This window comes from Danio rerio, chromosome 5 (assembly GCF_052040795.2).
Source record: "Danio rerio strain M-AB ecotype USA chromosome 5, GRCz13ab, whole genome shotgun sequence".
Lineage (NCBI taxonomy): Eukaryota > Metazoa > Chordata > Actinopteri > Cypriniformes > Danionidae > Danio > Danio rerio.
The window spans coordinates 13,325,986-13,345,000 of NC_141025.1; the positions used below are offsets into that span (position 1 = coordinate 13,325,986).

Genomic DNA, 19,015 nt, shown 5'->3' on the forward strand with positions numbered 1-19,015 from the left:
TTTATTTGGGGGGGGGGGGGGGGGGGTATGTTAAAAAATGTAAAGGTACAAATGGAATCAAAGGTGCCAAAAGGGTAAAGTTTGTCCCATGTAAAAAGAAGAGATATGTAAAAGAAGAAATAAGTTTAAGTAATAGACAAATGATATATATGCTAATGGGGTGGGAAAATAATAGGCTTGTGCTTTATCCATTTTCAACCATGTTGAAATGTATTTTTTGTTAATGATTTTTTATGTATAGTATTACTGTTCAAAAATAAATAAATCAAATCAAAACTATTTTTTAATTTTGAGTTTGATAACATTGGCTCTACAGCTACATTACATTCTACACAAAACCCTGCCATCATGACCAAAGAAAATATCTGGCACATTAACTTTTTTTAAATAACTATTTAAAACTATGTCATGTTTTGAATTGTGAGCATAAAATGAAGAACACGAACAAAATGTGTCATTCTCATTCTTTTTCAAGTATAATAAAACACTTATATCGGAAAGCTGATCTGCATATCGGCAAACACATCTGATCCTCCACCATAGTCAAACCTACACGAAATCCTGCCATTATCACTAAAAAGAATATTTAACCCATTAAATTTTGCAACATACTTTAAAAAGATGACTAGTTTTTGTTGTAATCCCAACAGATTTATTGTCTGGTAAGTCATTTATTATTTTGAAAACTTTGAGTTTACACTCTGTAGACTTTTTACGCTGTTTTGTTGTCTTTTCTGTTCAAATCTGAAATGATCACCTTGTACCTCAAAAGTAATGTGAATAGGACTGGAATCATTTACAATCAGAAGTGCAATCGTTTCCTAACCCCATTTAGAGCATAAAATGAAGGACACTATCTTAACAAAATGTGTCATTCTCATTCTCCAGAATTGTCTTTCATGCCAAATAAAAGCCTTATATCAAAGAGCTGATCTACATATCGGTTCTACAACTATAATAACGCCTAAACAAAATCCTGCCATCATGACCAAAGAACATATCTGGCAACTTAACTTTTCATTCATTCATTTTCCTTCAGTTTAGTCCCTTATTTATCAGTAGTCACAACAGCAAAATGAAAAAACAATTATTCCAGCATACGTTTTACAAAGCGGATGCCGTTCCAACTAGAACCTATACTGGGAAAAATCTATACATTCAAACACTCATAAAGCCAATTTTGCTTACCCATTTCACTTATAGCGCATGTTTTTGGACTGCGGGAAATACCAATGCACCAGGAGGAAACCCACGCCAAGACAAGGAGAGCATGCAAACTCGCAATAAAAAAATTAAAAATGACACGTTTATGTTTTACAAGTGTCTGGTTGAGTATTCAATTACTTATTATAAACATTTATAGAGTTTTATTAAGGATTTTACAATAATCCAAAGCGGTATCATTTACCAAACCCAAGATCAAGCATAAAATGAAGAAGAAGTATCATTCTCTTTGTCCAGAATTGTCTTTCATGCTTAATAAAAGCCTTATATCGGAAAGCTGATCTACATCAAACACATCTGATCCACCACTATAGTAAAACCTACACAAAATCCTGCCATCATGACCGAAAGAAAATCTCTAGCACAGTAACTTTTGTTATATAACGATTTAAAACTATATGTCAAGTTTATATTTTTCAAACGACTGTTTAAGTGTCTGGCATGGGCGGACTTAGTGATTAAAGGGCCTTAAGCAATTCAAGGTATGGGGCAGTATAGCATTAAGACTCATAATATTCTCTCTCTCTATAGATATTTATTTTTTCTCTGTAGATTAGTTTTGTGTGTTTTGTTTTGTTTCGTAAATAAACTGCATGTTAAAAAGTATTTAAACAAATATACATATAAAAAGTATATAAAAATATTTAACGTCTATTTTACATATTTTAATGTTTAAAGGAATCTTTTTCTTGTTAAATGTAAAATTAAATGCAATAAATTCACAAATAAAAAACTAGTTTACAAACTATGTACAATTAATTAGCCATTTGTGTGATTAGGTTTTATTAACAATTAAAAACAACCATTTAAACAAATTAAATTAAAATCAATCATATTTGAATATGAATTGAATAATTGCTGTTTGTGAATCTGCGGCCGTTACTTTTTACTTGAGCCATGTTATTTTATTTGAGCAGGCTCTCTCTAAACAATGTGTCATTCTCATTCTCTTGCATGCAAAATAAAAGCCTTATTTTGGAAAGCTGATCTACATATATCGGCTCTACATCAAACACATCTGATCCTACACCATAGTAAATCCTACACAAAATCCTTCCATCATCAACAACAAAAGTATTTAGCACATAACTTTTGTTACATAACAATTTAAAACAATATCATGTTCATATTTTACAGTCGACTGTTTTAGTGTCAGGTTAATTATGCAATTAGTCTACTTAAAAACGTTGAGTTTGACAGAGTTTTAGGAAGTGACCTTCTGTCAACCTTTGATGCTGTTTTGTTGTTTTTCTGTTGAAATCTGAAATGATCTCATCATTTGTCTATAGCTGAAGGCAGGAGACACGAGCGTGAACAAAGTATATAGGCTACCTCGAAAGTCATTTGAATGGAATTGCAATACTCGCAAGTGCAATTTCACAATTTTGAAGTTTGGGCCTAAATTGAACATCAATAATAAAATGTGTCCTTTCCATTCTCTTTATACATAATAAAAGCCTTATATCGGAAAGCTGATCAATATACAGTTGAAATCAGAATTATCCGCCCCCTTTGACTTCTTTTTTTTTTATATTTCCCAAATGATGTTTAAGAGAGCAAGGAAATGTTCACAGTATGTCTGATAATATTTTTCTACTGGACAAAGTCTTATTTGTTTTATTTCGGCTAGAATAAAAGCATTTATTTATTTTTTTAAAACCATTTTAAGGCCAAAATTATTAGCCCGTTTAAGCTATATTTTTCCATAGTCTACAAAACAAACCATCGTTATACAATGACTTGCCTATTACCCTAACCTGCCTAGTTAACCTTAGTAACCTAGTTAAGCCTTTAAATGCCACTTTAAGCTGTATAGAAGTCTTGAAAAATATCTAGTCAAATATTATGTACTGTCATCATGGCAAAGATAAATCAGTTATTAGAAATAAGTTATTAAAACTGTTGAAAAAATCTTCTCTCCATTAAACAAAAATCGGGGGAAAAATAAACAGGGGGTCTAATAATTCAGGGGATTTAATAATTCTTACTTGAACTATATCGGCTCTTCATCAAACACATCTGATCTACGACCATAGTAAAACCAAAAAATCCTGCTGTCAAGAGCAAAAGAAAATATCTGGCACAAACTTTTGTTACATAACGATCAACAACTCTGTCATGTTTATAATTTACAATCATATATTTTAATGTCTTAATTATGCATTTAGGCTACTTAAAAACTTTTGAGTTTGACAGAGTTTATGTATTTACATTCTGTCGATGTTTGATGCTGTTTTGCTTGTTTCTGTTCAAATCAGAAATCATCTTTTGGCTATATGTAGGCAGGAAGCACGAGCATGAAAGTAATTTGAATGGAATTGGAACAATCAGAAGCAGAATCAGTTCCCAACCCCAAGGTTGAGTATAAAATGAAGAACACTGACTAAACGTGTCCTTCTCGTTCTCTTACACGCATAATAAAAGCCTTACATCGGAAAGCTGATCTGCATATATCGGCTTTACATCAAACACCACAATAGCAAAACCAACATGAACTCCTGCCATCATCACCAAAAGAAAATATCTAGCACAATAACTTTTGTTACATAATGATCTAAAACTATGTCATGTTTATATTTTACAAATCAACTATTTTAATGTCTTAATTATGCATTTAGGCTACTTAAAGATTTTGAGTTAGATAGATAGAATTTTAAGAATTTACATTCTGTCGACTCTAGATGCTGTTTTGTTTGTTTCTGTTGAAATATGAAATGATCTCATCATTTGGCTATAACTGAAGAAAGCACAAGCTTTAAATACATACATATATATATATATATATATATATATATATATTTTTTTTTTTTTTTTTTTTTTTTTTTTAAATCAAAATACTTCCACCTCAAAAGTAATTTAAATTGAAATGTAAAAATCGTAAGCGAAATCTTTTCCCAACCCCAAGTTTGAGCCTTAAAATGAAAGATTTTGAGTTTGATAGAATTTTAAGAATTTAAATTCTGTCGACTCTAGATGCTGTTTTGTTTGTTTCTGTTAAAATATGAAATGATCTCATCATTTGGCTATAACTGAAGAAAGCACAAGCTTTAAATACATACATACATACACACACACACACATATATATATATATATATATATATATATATATATATATATATATATATATATATATATATATATATATATATATATATATATATATATAATTTATTTATTTTTTAATCAAAATACTTCCAGTATAAAAGTAATTTAAATTGAAATGGAAAAATCATAAGCGAAATCTTTTCCCAACCCCAAGTTGGAGCCTTAAAATGAAGAACACTAACTAAATGTGTCATTCTCATAGTCCAAAATTGTCTTTCGTGCATAATAAAAGCCTTATTTCTACATATATCGGCTCTACATCAAACACATCTGATCCACGACCATAGTAAGCCAACACAAAATCCTGCCACCATCACCAAAAGGAAAACATCTAGCACGTTAACTTTTTGTATGTTACATAACATACATTAAAACTATGTCATGTTTGTATCTTCCACCCTCCAGTTTTAATGACGCGGATGATTTAAAAGCGAGGCTATAAATTAATGTCAACAATAGGCCCTTTCGGTGTCCATGTTAGCAGCGCGAGCGAGCGCACGAGCACCTTCTTCACCACCTGCAGAATGCGCGAGCTCGCGCCCCTCACTGCAGCGCCAGCTTCTCCGTTTACTACGCCAATACAGTCAATCCCCGACATGCAACTTTTATTTAAAGCACATTTAAAGATGCACAATTGTTTAACGTGCATGCACACGCGCGCGCGCACTCACACACACACACTCTCTCGTGACATTTGTAGAAATGCAGCAGACTGGGGTTCAGTATTCAACATTTGGGCTCAGGCAAATGGATGCTCGCTTACCTCCAGCGTTCGGATTTCTTTTTGTGTCAAGTCGTTGGATGTGGCACATTTGGTCCTCAGACCTTCCAAGCTGGAGATACTAATGTCAATCATGTTTTGCACCAGTTCGCACTGCTGCAAGGCTTTTTGCAAACTCAGATGATGCTCTTCGCTTTTGGTCATATTCTCCTCGTCCATAATTTGCGAGCAGTGGTCCCTTTTCCCCCTACTTCTCAATCGGATCAGAAAAGACTTTGTGGTGCGTTTTGTGGTGTGATCGTGAAAAAAAAACTAGACTCTACGTGTAAGGCGATTCCATTGTTGATATCCTGAAATCCTGACGGTGTTGTCATCAGGGTTGCACAGTTTATGTTTGATGCTCCGACTTGACTCTACCATAATACACTCACTGATACTGAAGGAAGGAAAGAGAGAGGGGGGAAATCAAAATCAGATCCTCGCTGCGGTGGCATCAGCTAGATCCATTGCGCGCGTGGGAAATGCAACTCGAATTGAGACATCTTTGCCACGGGTGATTTAGGAGAAGGTTTGGTGATGTTTCTTAACGATAACGCCTGGTTTGACTGCGTGTTTTCCCCTTGTGGAGCATCATCGGCTGCATCCCGGCGCTCCCCCATCACACCGACATGTTCGCGTCAATCAAATTCACAGCAACAGCATCAGCATCGCATCGGGCAGGGAGAGAGTTCTCGCGAGATAAGCATCAATGCAGTGAGCTCACTGTTTGAACTCGGACAACCTTTTGTCACATCAATTTAATCAATCCGCTGCTTTATTAACTGCACTTTTATGAAAGTAGTTTAAAAGTACTTTGGTATACCGCGTTTCCAAATGCATTAGTTGTTAAAAAAGCTGTAGGCAGGGGCAGAATTTGTGATTTTGGTACCCTAAGCAATTCCAGCCATGGGGCCTAAAAGTTGTAAAATGCACCTTTTGTTTTTTATTTTATTTATTTTTTATTATTAGTTTGCAGTTTTTTATTTAACTCAATCTCCTTTTCCACATTCTATCTTAATGCAAAATAATAACAGCATGTAAAGCACCTTGTAAAATGTTTGAAATTAGTTGTTTTTTTGTTTTAATGAATTCACAACTAAAAATAATGAATGAACAATTTCATTTTTAAAACTAAATCTTTACTGATTTGACTGCTGGACAAGTCCATGATTGAAGGTGGGGGACACATTTGTGCAAATTTAATAAAAACAAATTTAGACCCTCACCATACAAAATATGATAGAAAACAATGTTATATATCATTTATACTTCTAGGTATTAATTTTGGGTGCCCTCAGATTTCCTGGGGCCCCAAGGGGCCACTTACCTTGCTTATTGGTTCAATCTGCCCCTGGCTGTATGTCAGGTGCGACGTCCCTCAATAAATACATAGATAAATAAAATGAGGATTTGCATGATCCAATACATTAAATCAAATAAAATGGGTTAAAAATTTTATAGCACCTTCCCAAATGGGTTATTTTAACTCATTGGGTTATATAATTTAAATGTTATTTTTCTCCATTCTGGTATTACTATTGCAACTATCACTAGTACTACATTTAATTTTATAACTATGGCTAAATAAACAACACAGAGACTTCACAAATATTGAAATTGCTGTATTTCCATTACATTTTAAGTTCTTTCATCTGTTTAATATCAGCTGTGAAGCGCATGCTTGTATCATCAATAAGAGTGTTGGTAAAATGGATAGAAAAAAACACAACATTGAGAGGTAATTTGATAATAAAAAAAAACAATATTATTGCATTAAGCTTAGATAAACTTTATAACACAAAAACAACAATAAGCATGCAGATTAATACAGCTGGTCTGTGTCAGTTAAATCAGTGGACTGTTAAGATAATTTTTTTTAACCCAACTGGTTGAGTTATTAAATTAAAGACCTAATAAAGGTTTAAAATAACCCAACAAAGCACCAAGTATTTAACCCAACTACTTGAGGTATTAATAAATAACTCAACTTTTTTTTGAGTGATCTAATGACTTCTCGCAAGATAACCAATAAAATAATTTTTAATTAAATATATTTATTTATCAATCTGCTGCTCATTTTTATAAGTTTAAAGTATACTGTCATATACTGCGTTTCCAAATACTGCATCACCTTAGTTGTTAAAAAGCTGTGGGTAAGGTATGTCACCCCTTAGACAAATAAATAAATAAATAAATAAATAAAATTATGATTCTATAATATCCAAAAGCTTTTTTTATGTTGCATATTTAAAATAGTTTCTCTGTGCAGTATGATCAAAAAGTCATGACAACAAATGTTTTGCGTTTTTTTTTTACTTAATGTTTCAATTCAGTTTAATTGATGTAAATTATAATGATTGTTAAGGGAACAGCTTAGCCAAAATGAAATTAAATTCTGTCATCCCCATTCACTTGTTCCAAACCTGTTTTGCATACTTGTGTGGAACAAAATAATATATCTTGAAGACGATTGGAAAACTGTAACTATTGACTTCCAATAGTATTTGTTTTTCCTATATGGAAGTCATTTTCCATGGGTTGCGGCTGCGGTTCTGTGTAAAACATATGGCTGAATAGTTGGTGGTTCATTACACTGTGGTGACACCTGATAAAAAAGTGACTATGCTGAAGAAAAATGAATGAATGAATATGAAAGTCAATGTTTTGAAACGTTTTCAGCTTTCTTTACAATATTTTTAGTGTTCAACAGAATATAGAAACTTATAGAAGTTTGGAACCACTTGGCAAATAAACAGTGATTATTTTTTGCAGTGATCTATCCCTTTAAGTGTATTTGATTCAACTTAAAAATGTAAGAAATTTTACATTTGGTTTTTAATTGCTTTGTAAGATTTTTTTTACTTCATCAGAATGTTACAAAACTTGATAGAGGCTTTGCCTAATGACATGAAAATACACCAAAATAAATAATAATAATAATAATAATAATAATAATAATAATAATAATAATAAATAAAGTGATGGGTATGATTTGATAATTTTGCAGGTCCCAAATAAAGTAGTCAAATTTGAATTAATATTTAACTAATTTTGTACACTTGGTTTTGCTCCCAAACAAAATCCTAATAAGCTAATTTTTTGAGATATGGACCTCAAATTTGAAGCATAACTTGTCTAGATATATTTTTCCTGTGACATGTCTTACATATTTATAGTAAAACATCTTTTTTAAAAACACACATTTCCTTAGAAAATGTTAAAATAGTGTGGAAACATTTAAATTTCATTTTTACCCCCCGACTGCAATAATCTGCCATGTGTATTTTTTAAAAAATTACCAAACTTAAATCTGTACAAATCATTCCAGGTGTATGACAGTTTAAGACGAAAATTAAATATTGAAGCCTGGATATTTAAAATCACCTACATCACACACACACACACACACACACACACACACACACACACACACACACACACACACACACACATTATTAAACTAAAACCATGGTCAGTCCATGTAAGATATTACAGCAGCAGTAAAGATTTTGCAGCAGTAAAAAATACTGAAAGACAAAATATTAATCTAATAAATTTTAAATTAATTAGTTAAATAATCAATTAAAGTTATGGTATTATTTCTTAACTTCCTCAAATGTAATGAGTTACCTTTATTTTATGATTGGCTTTATTTGCAATGACTCTTAATTACTTGATAATTAATCGATACTTTATAAATAAATTATATTTCTCTTCTCAGACCAACTGAAATTACGTTACACATGGATATAATAAACCAAAGTTAATTCGAAAATCCCCAAAACGCTGAAAAAGATTGCTGTACAATATAATTTTGTGTGAAACTCTCGGTTACTTACCAAAGCAAACCACCGTAGGCACAGCAGAAAACCAATGACTTTAATTATCTCTTCTTAAACTCTTATTATGAAAACACAGCAATGTGGTTCCTCGCTAATCCCGCCTTCACTAACAAGCGCTCTTTCGATTGGTCAAAAATCTGTTGGCTGGTGACGTTCATGGACGGAAATGTGCGTGTAGTCAGAAAAACGCGCCAAGGCACATCGCGCGGAGGATTGACCAAAATAAGAACTCATGGCGTCAACAAGTAAAACACAACCTCAAGCGAGAAATTTACCATGGTAACTTTATTTCTTCTTCTTGTAGAATGAATTACAACATTAAGTTGTCAGCAGATAATAGAAATAAGAGGCGTTTTTATTTACTCGACGTACAACATTGCAGTTTTGCTTTGTTTACATGTGCACTTAATCATCCTATATGATAATGTGAATTTATTAATATTAAAACAAGCATGGAATAAAGCCTAGTTCGTTATGTAATATGTACGACAATGGATTCGAGTTTATTAGAGCAATCATACAATAGCAATGATGTGTATTTATAATTATCGTGACATTTGTCATTGCTGAAGAAAATCCATGACTAACGTTAATCGTCAAGGAAATCTGTCAGTTCCTTACGAAAAAGTCCTTATGTCTGAACAATAATAATAACTTTTTATTAATATTATGCACTTTTGCTGGTAGCTTTTATAATAATATCAGGATGTTAATATGTGGTAGTTTGTAAGCTTGTTTTAAAAGGTAAATAATGTTTGAAAATGTTAGTGTGATGGAAAATTTTAATATTAATCATCACATATTGATTTTATAAATTGATTTAGGTTTTGTTAAAGTTAAGATCAAATGCTTTATAATCATTGGGCTATATTAAAGATTGAGGTAAAGTTGGTTTTATATTTACACATTCACACTTTCTTCTTAATGATATCACAAAACAAAGTATTCTTTGCAAACTCTTAATATTTCAATTAAATTAGCAGCCAATGACTATCAAAGTACATCATTTTTCACAGTCAAATAAATTGTACTAATGTTGTTTTGAAGTCATATTTGCATGTGATTTCAGACTGAATATTCAAAGTACCATGGTAAACGAGCATGTCACAAGTTGTCACTGAACGAGTGTGCAAATATAAAACCAACTCTACCTCAGTCTATTATAGCCATGTGTAATCTACTGTTTTTTTTTTAAGAGTTAAGGAGCTGTAGAGAAGTTCTTATCTAAAACATTGTAACATTGTCTTTAAAAACGCATGTAAGCCCATGCTTGGGATTCTTTTGCTCACAGATGCTGTCTGTGTGTAAACTGACCATTGTCTGGATAATTAAAGCAATTAAAAGACAAACTTTGTCTAACTTTATTCAAGTTCAGTCTTCACATTTAAATGTATTCTTTGTGAACAGGAAGAAAATCAAACATGCATGATATATTAAACATTGTGAATTGTTTCTGTTTAAAATATAGTTTGTATGTGTGAATATATGTTGAAATGTCATTTATTTTAAGAGTTATCACTCCAGTGTCACGTTGCTGCTCTAATATGATCAGTAGTTATTGATGCTCAGTCATTAATTGTGCTTCTTTATATTAAGTATTTTAAAAATATAGAACAATTCTGCTTATTTTTTTGTGTTGTACATTTTAGGTTATGGTAAATTATTTACATACAGGATTTATTATCAATAATAAATTATTACTCAGAAATTATTATATTTACAGGATTTTTTGGTTCATTTAAAACGTATCACTTCATTAATCCTAAGTAACACAAAAAACACAAAATAAAAACTGCTAAATGTTTTTAAAATGCTTTTTCTTTTTTCAGGGTTGAAAAGTACAGACCACAGACGTTAGACGACCTTATCTCTCACCAAGACATCCTGAGCACAAGTAAGCAGCAAGAAAAGTGGCATTATGGCGGCCTTTTTAAGCATGGTGTTGTCATTTGACTTTTGTGCTTTTATTTTTCACTGTTAATAATGGCATAGCTTGATCCAGGCAAAACTTTAATACCGGGCTTTTCGCTTACAGTTACCCAGTTGGTAACATATACTGGTAACAGTATCTTACAATCACTCCATATCTTTATAAAAAACATTGTGCATTTCTGAGTGTTCCTCGCACAGGTGAGTGGATTTGAAAAACCACCGATAGAAACTCTCTTTTCCATATGCACCAGGGGCCGGTTGCACCAGCAGTGTGTAAGTTAAAACGTAGCCTAGTTGTGACTTAAAGGGACACTTTGTTACAATTTGTTTACACATTACTAAATATTTTTGTGTTGCACCACTGAACTTTAGTTTAAACGTAACAATACGTTCCAACTAAATATTTACGGCAGCATCCCCCCCATGTATAACTGTAAAAAAAGGAGACAGCGAGATTAGTTTGAAGAGCTAGTGATAATTTAAGAATGCTCTATCTCTACTCACAACCATAATTTCCTCCCAATTCTCAAATTTGTTTCGGTTTGTGAAAGAAGAGTTTAATTTTTTGTCTTTAGTGTTAATTGTGTCCACCAATTAAAACAAGAGGTTTAAATCAAGGTTATTGTTTTGATAACTTCGTATTTCGCGTGCATTCATGGCTCGCGATGCAGGTATGTGTGTCTTCTGTTATTAGTGACTGACTGTAATTTAATGTGCCATAAAATGTGATTTTATAATTTCATTTTCGTAGGACAGTCATATATATATATATATATATATATATATATATATATATATATATATATATTTATATATTTATATATTTATATATATATATATATATATATATATATATATATATATATATATATATATATATATATATATGCAGGGCTCAACAATAAGGACTGCCCGATGGCCCGGAGCCAGCGTGTGAGATGCTCGGGACAGTAGACAGGATCGTTACTGGCCCGATCGGGCCACTGATGTCCTGTCACTTAAGTTTAATTTGCCTGTGACTATTTGTTAATTGCGTGCAAAAACAGTCAGAATCAAGAAACAGTTTGTGTTTAAGCCTTCAAATGCTACCTTGAAATGCTCATTTCCTCTTATCTGATTGGATGTGAGCACGTTATTTTTTTCGTAACAACCAGTACAGCGAAGAGACCGCAACAAGGCGGCAACATCAAGTGATGATGCTAAAGGAAAACATTTGTTTCTAACGTCTTGGAAGCAGACATTTACAAGGTACACCACGACAAAAAAAATTAAGTGATGTTTTGTACAGTTTGCCGTCAGTTTGGCAGATCAGCCATCTTATGTTTAGCAAAAAAATATCTGCACATTTTGCTACTTTTGTTTGCAAAACACTTTGAATTTTGCTCATACATTTATTAACACTTTTAAAATATTTAAATTCTTGAATTACAAACATTTTGACACGTTTTGTTTTTAATTTGTGGCTACGAAATAGCTATTAACTTTTTTTTTTGGTAGGACCAGTGAAAATATTGCCAGGGCAAGTAAAAATTGGAACCACTGGTCCGATCGGGCCAGTAGAAAAAATCCTTAGCGTTGAACCCTGATATATATGCATTGGTTGCTGAATTTAAAGCAGTTTAACGATTTAAATGCTTTGTATTAGATATAACGTCATTCAATGCGACAACGCATGACTTTACGGAGAGCTTACGATCTACTAACTACGGTTTGCCTTAAGAACATGTGGTTCAACTGAAGTAAGAGCAAATTTAGTTACAAACTAGCTAGTAGTTACTAAGCCCCTAGTGTGGACTTTAAATTCCAGTTTAAGAAAGAACTTGCGCAACCCTACCCAGACACTTTACTTAAACTCCATCTTACAAGGATTCAATAAGGAAAACACTGTTTACTTGTAAATGCATCACAAATCATGTTGCATTACTTGTTTTCTTCATCCTTAAATACCTATTTTGCACAACATCTCGCACAATATTGTTCTGTTATGTAAAATACTTGTATAGTTTGTCTTAGGTTATGCATATAGTAAAGTATTTACAGTACATGTATAGTTATTGGGTGGAATAGTCAGTTTACCGCTCCAGAATGTCAGTTATGTATAGGTGAAAAATAGCTCTCAAATCCAGTGATGTGTTCATTTTTATGAATGTTTATTTATGTACACAATAAGACAACATTTTATTCCATTGCATGTCCACACATGTAGTGAAATGCCAATAATGCTCATCTTGAAGTTGGTGATACTTTGATCTAAACAGCAGCATGGATTACACAGTTAATCCACTGAATACTTTGTTCTGCTATATAAAGGCCTATTTACTGTATATTTAATGCCTTATTGTATATATGCCTATTTATTTACATCTAATGGGCAACAAAATAGTATCTGTGTATCCTGTTGCCTAATTAATTCTCCTGTCTTCCACATGGTTGCCAAGTGATTGCATCTATTCACAAATTTGCAACTTGTATCATTCATTACCTTAAATTATAATACAAGTGTGAACATACCTATTTATTTTTTAAAAATGTGTGCTTTTTTATCTTCAGTCCAGAAGTTCATCAGTGAAGACCGACTGCCTCATCTGCTCTTCTATGGACCTCCAGGAACAGGAAAGACCTCCACTATATTAGCATGTGCCAGACAGCTGTACAAAGACAAAGAGTTCAACTCCATGGTCTTGGAGGTACTGTAGATGTTTTGCAAAATGAGTTGAAATTAGTCTATAAAGTAGTTTTGGGGGACGTTCTAATGGTTGATAAAACAATTATAGTAATAATAATGATGTTATAGCTAAAGCGAGTGTTTGATAAAGTTTTAAAATGATTTTTATGCTAAATTGTGCTTCTGTTGTGATCCACGCTAAATGTTTATCTGGGTGTGTGTATTGTGAAATGCACAAATGATTTAGTATAAAGGAACACTATTTTTTTTTAAATAGGCTGATTTTACGGCTCCCCTGGAGTTAAACATTTAAGTCTTACAATTTCTGAATCCATTCAGCCGATTATCCAATCTGGCAGGAGCACTTTTAGCTTTGCTTAGCATAATTCATTGAATCAGATTAGACCAGTAGCATCTCACTTTAAAATGACTAAAGAGTTTAGATAATTTTTCTATTAAAAGATTAACTCTTGGACAGCACAATGGTTCGGTGGTTAGCACTGTTGCCTCACATCAGGATGGTCACTGGTTGGGCCAGTTGGCATTTCTTTGTGGAGTTTGCATGTTCTCCCCTTGTTGGTGTGGGTTTTCTCTGCTCTGGTTTCCCCCACAATTCAAATTGGCCATAGTGAATGTGAGAGTGTATGGGTTGTGGCTGGAATGGCATCCGCTCCATGAAATGTATGCCGGACTAATTGGCAGTTCATTCCACTGTGGCGACCCCTGATAAATAAGGGACTAAGCCAAAGGAAAATGATTGAAGATTGACATGTCTGTATTTACATTGTGTACCAAGATCGACCGAAAATGAAAATGTGCTGTTTTCTAGGCTGATATGGCTCACTCTCACTCTGCTGTATCAATCAAGGAACAATGTAACTACAGATAGTCCATTTTAAATAGTAAAATTATCGAAACTCTTTGGTCATTTTGATAATTTTGATCTCTAAATTTTCATACCATTATAACACTACCCAATGCATGTTTTATAAATGTCATTATTATAATAATAATAATAATAATTAATTGTCTGGTTTTTACAGTGTTCACTCTTAACAATAGGTGTCAAAGTTTGAAAATCTATAGTTTAGAGCTTAGGTCTCAAACTCAATTCCTGGAGGGCCGAGAGTTTGAGACCTAAGCTCTAAACGATAGATTTTTAAAGTTACCGTCATAATTTTCGATATTGACTGATTTTGTACTTTTTTTTTTTTTTTTTTTACCTGCATCGCCCACTACATCAACATTAATGTACTTGCTGCAAATCGTTAAAAGTTGTTGTTTTTTTTGTTTGTTTTTTTTTATGTTCCACGTTTGCCCTCTTCAGCTCAATGCATCAGATGATCGTGGTATAGATGTGGTTAGAGGGCCGATCCTCAGCTTTGCCAGCACACGGACCATCTTCAAGTAGGAATATTTTACAATTAATTATTTACCAGACACTTTTATCCAAAGCATGCTATATATATAAATAAGCATTAAACACGTCACCATTTTTTTCAGAAAAAATATTTTTAAAGGTGCTGTTGAAATCTTTCCTGGATGTTGGTAACAGCCAAAGAAAACAAATCTAATTAGTTTACAAATTAAGTTATGTGTAATAAAATGACGCAGGGAAAAAGTATTGAACACATGAAGAAAGGGAGGAGTAGAAAGGCCAGGAAAGCCCAGACAGCAGCTGAAATCTCTCAGAGGTTATTCAGCAGCCCTCTGCCCTTCCTCATTGTAAATGAATATTAGCTGCTTTAGTCCGACATCTACATTATCAGGATGATGAAAATGTAACTAGAGTGGACATTTCAGCAAGACAATGATCCAAAACACAGCAAAGGAAACTCTCAAATGCTTTCAGAGAAAGAACATCAAGCTGTAGAATGGCCCAGCCAATCTCATGATCTGAATTCAATAGAGAATACATATTAAAGATCAGATTTGACAGACGAGACCCACAGAAGCATCAAGATTTTTACTCTCTTGAAGTCTGTGAAAAAACTTACACCTGAGCAATGCAAGTGATTTCATTCTCCTTATGAAAGTCGTCTTTAAGATGCCATCACCAAAAAAGCCTTTTATTTAATGTATTCAATACATTTCAGTAGTTCAGTACTTTCTCTGTGTCATTTTGTTGTTACACGTAACCCAGTTTTCAGATTTCTTTTGTTGTTTTATTTGTATTGTTTGGGGTTTTTACCAAAATCTGGTTAAACTCCATGTCAACAGCTCCTTTAGAAATATTATTCCCAGGAAGAAACTTGGCGTGTTTGATACTTATTTTCCCCGCTGTACCAATTTATTTATTTACTTTTTTTGTCTTTGATTGCATCTAAATGTTTTCTGTTGTTGTGCCATACTGTTGTTTGTGTTCACACTTTCAGGAAAGGCTTTAAGTTGGTGATCCTGGACGAGGCGGATGCAATGACCCAGGACGCTCAGAATGCTTTAAGGAGAGGTAGTGCACCATCTGCCCCTCCATCAGCTCACCTGCTGAGCCCCCAAATGGCCCCATGGCAGAAGAATAGAGTTTGCCATTTCACTCTCCACAGTCAGATATGAATGAGAGCAGGGCAATTACTGTATCATTGGGGAGAAAACATTATATTAGGACGATCAAAGCATGTGATTTTATCAAATAACTGCATGCTTTATTCCGGACATTCTTGTGCAAAAATGTATTTTTTTAATTGTTGCAGATAATTATGTTGTTATTATTATTAATAATTATTATCATTATTATTAAAGTGTATTTTATTTCTAATATTAAAAGAAGCATACTCGATCCAAGCTATTGGTTCAGGCCAGGGCGCATCCAGCAAAGCTATTCCGTCCGTGTAATGTCACGTAATTTGCGACAAATGCGGAAAAGTGATGTGACACTCTACACATGTAGCGAAACCATAGAGTAAAACGGACGGCAAAATGGAAAAATGTAAGTTTGCGTACTTCTGTGGGTAGAAAGACGACTTTAAGCAGTGGCTGAAAACAACCGCGTAATGTATTCCTTCAAGCTTTGTTTCTTCCGAGCTTAACTGTGTATTAAAAACTGTTTATTAACAACTGTTTATTAAGTTAAATGTTTGATACTGATTAGAAGTGACAATGAGTTCTTACAATATTCTGAGAAGGTTTTTAAAAAGGTACTGAAGTTACCTTTAGGATTCGTGCATGTACCCTGATATCCATCCATCCATATTTTTCCCCCAATAATTTAAATATATAAAAAAGTGCAGTGTGATTGGGGACAATTTTTAAGTTATTAATTTTCTGACAAAGCATCTAATTTTATTTTAACTGCATATTTCACCCTGATATAATCAAGTTCAAATATAGGAATGTCTGTTCTTGATATCTTTGCTAAAACCTTTTTTTAAAGATTATTACTTTGTGGGCATTTTACATTTAAGAATTACATTCAGACATTTTTTAATTTTAATATACTTTTTTATTTGATCAGATTTGCTATTTTATCTCATTATTTTAGTATTAAAAAGATTTAACTGTGCTGAATGAAAGTGTATTCCATAACTGCATTTCTTTTTTAAGATAGATCTTATTATTTTATATATATTGGGGCGTTAGGACCCACACAAAATGCAGGTTGAGCGCTCCTATTGGCCTAACTTACACTGTTACTTTTCTGTACAATGGAGATAATACTTTTAAGGGTAAAGGAAAATATTCCCTGTGTGGTTAATTACAGTATATGGAAACAAAAACGAGATGTTTTTTTTAACTATTGAGTGCTTTTATTTATATATATATATATATATATATATATATATATATATATATATATATATATATATATATATATATAGCGTTTTATATAGATTATTTTCCACTATTTAAAGTAGTTTGTTGTACTTTTTAGAGAAAAACATTTTAATTGATACAAAAAAGACTTATTATTATTTAAATTTTTGCTCAATTATACAGTATACATTTTAATTGCCATTCTTTATTTTATATATGTTTTTATGTAAATTTATTACATTTGATGTTGTATTTATTTTATTTCATATTTGCATTCCCATTGGACATTTATTAATTCTCTCTCTTTCTCTCTCTGTCAGTCATTGAGAAGTTCACAGAGAACACCCGTTTCTGTCTGATCTGTAACTACCTTTCAAAGATCATTCCTGCACTTCAGTCTCGATGCACACGCTTTCGTTTCGGCCCTCTGTCCCAGAACCAGATGATTCCCAGACTAGAGCATGTAATCCAGCAGGAGAGGTGAGACTCCAGCTAAAGTGGATGTGATTTATGAATGATATTAATGTTGAATCAAGTGCTTTCTAAGCGAATTTTAAACCTGCACCAAACTGATTTCATATTTATGTCTTTAAGGCTGGACATCATTTGTGAATGTTGAAGATACAGCAACATTGAAATATGTTTTAAATTAAACCTTTGAATTTAAGCACTTTTTTTTTAATCCATTCAGTCGATCTCAGAGTCTGGCGGGAAGACTTTTAGCTTAGCTTAGCATAGATCATTGAATCAGAATAGACCATTAGCATCTCACTGAAATTTTTACAAACAATTTTAATAATTTTCCTATTTAAAGCTTTACTGCTCTGTAGTTGCAGCAATTCAGCAGTAAAGTTCCTTGATTGTGATACTAGAATGAAAGTATAGCTTCTAGCCATACCAGCCTAGAAAATAGCAACTTTTCATGTTCCGTCAGTCTTAATACACATTGTACCTACAAAAGAGTCAACCTTTAAATAGGAATATAGTTCAAACTTTTTTTTAAAAACATATTTAAGGGAGATGCTAATGGTCTAATCTGATTTAATGATTTATGCTGAGCTAAAAGTGCTTCCGCCAGACCTGGGGCCTCCTGAATTAACGCTGCGTACGCACAAAAACTTTGCGTCCGCCTGGTTTCACGCTCATTTCGGATTTCCAAAAGCTATCCTCTTGGAGCTCTGTGCTGAGTTTTGTCCAAATTTGGAAAGAGACAGCGAGGAGGCTCCAAGGTGGCAGGGTGCACGATGGGTGGCTTCTTAGTGAGTGACGTATTTAAAGATGTTATTCCAGCTAAGATTGTTATTTTATTAAGCGTAATTATTTAACTGCATATCAGGAGACCGCGATTATCCATTAAAGACGTGGCTGTTAACCTCCCTCAACAACCCACAAACTGGCCAAGATCGCAGATACAATGATGCCCATTCTCGCACTCGGTCAGTTGTAGAGCGGTCGATTAGCCAGCTGAAATGCCGGTGGCGCTGCCTTGATAAGAGCGGAGGGGTGCTGCTATACCGCCCTAACAAAGTGTTCCTCTAATACAGGGGTTCTCAAACTTTTTTCATCAAGTACCACCTCAGAAAAAAATTGTCTCTCCAAATACCACCAAAATGAGTAGAATTGAAATACAGTAGCGTAGTAGGCCCAGTGAAGCAGCTACAACTCTGCACATTAAAAAAAACGTGGCAGATTAGCCTTAAACATAGGCTATATGTCATATATGGCATATTATATA

General features: G+C 33.2%; 2 protein-coding genes across 9 annotated transcripts in view; one reads left to right on the top strand and one right to left on the bottom strand.

Annotated features, from left to right (window-relative positions):
* The window catches only part of ksr2 (kinase suppressor of ras 2), a 216,164-nt gene extending 210,386 nt beyond the window's left edge, over window positions 1-5,778 (bottom strand). For 6 of the 8 annotated variants that reach the window (XR_015490503.1, XR_015490504.1, XM_087252652.1 and 3 more), the window contains exon 1: window positions 5,095-5,746. Coding sequence is in view for 6 of the 8 variants with exons in the window: in XM_087252652.1 (XP_087108778.1) it covers window positions 5,095-5,271 (177 nt within the window). In the remaining 2 variants the exon portion in view is untranslated. Of the gene's footprint in view, window positions 1-5,094 lie in introns of all 8 variants that reach the window. The other 2 variants (NM_001423542.2, NM_001144041.2) reach the window with 2 other exon arrangements.
* A 3,358-nt stretch (window positions 5,779-9,136) lies between these two features.
* Window positions 9,137-19,015, top strand: part of rfc5 (replication factor C (activator 1) 5) — a 20,458-nt gene continuing 10,579 nt past the window's right edge. Inside the window, 6 exon segments of the mRNA NM_001003862.1 lie at window positions 9,137-9,212; window positions 10,763-10,827; window positions 13,416-13,552; window positions 14,858-14,937; window positions 15,906-15,979; window positions 17,601-17,760. Of these exon segments, the coding sequence (NP_001003862.1) occupies window positions 9,166-9,212; window positions 10,763-10,827; window positions 13,416-13,552; window positions 14,858-14,937; window positions 15,906-15,979; window positions 17,601-17,760 (563 nt within the window). The 5' untranslated portion in view covers window positions 9,137-9,165.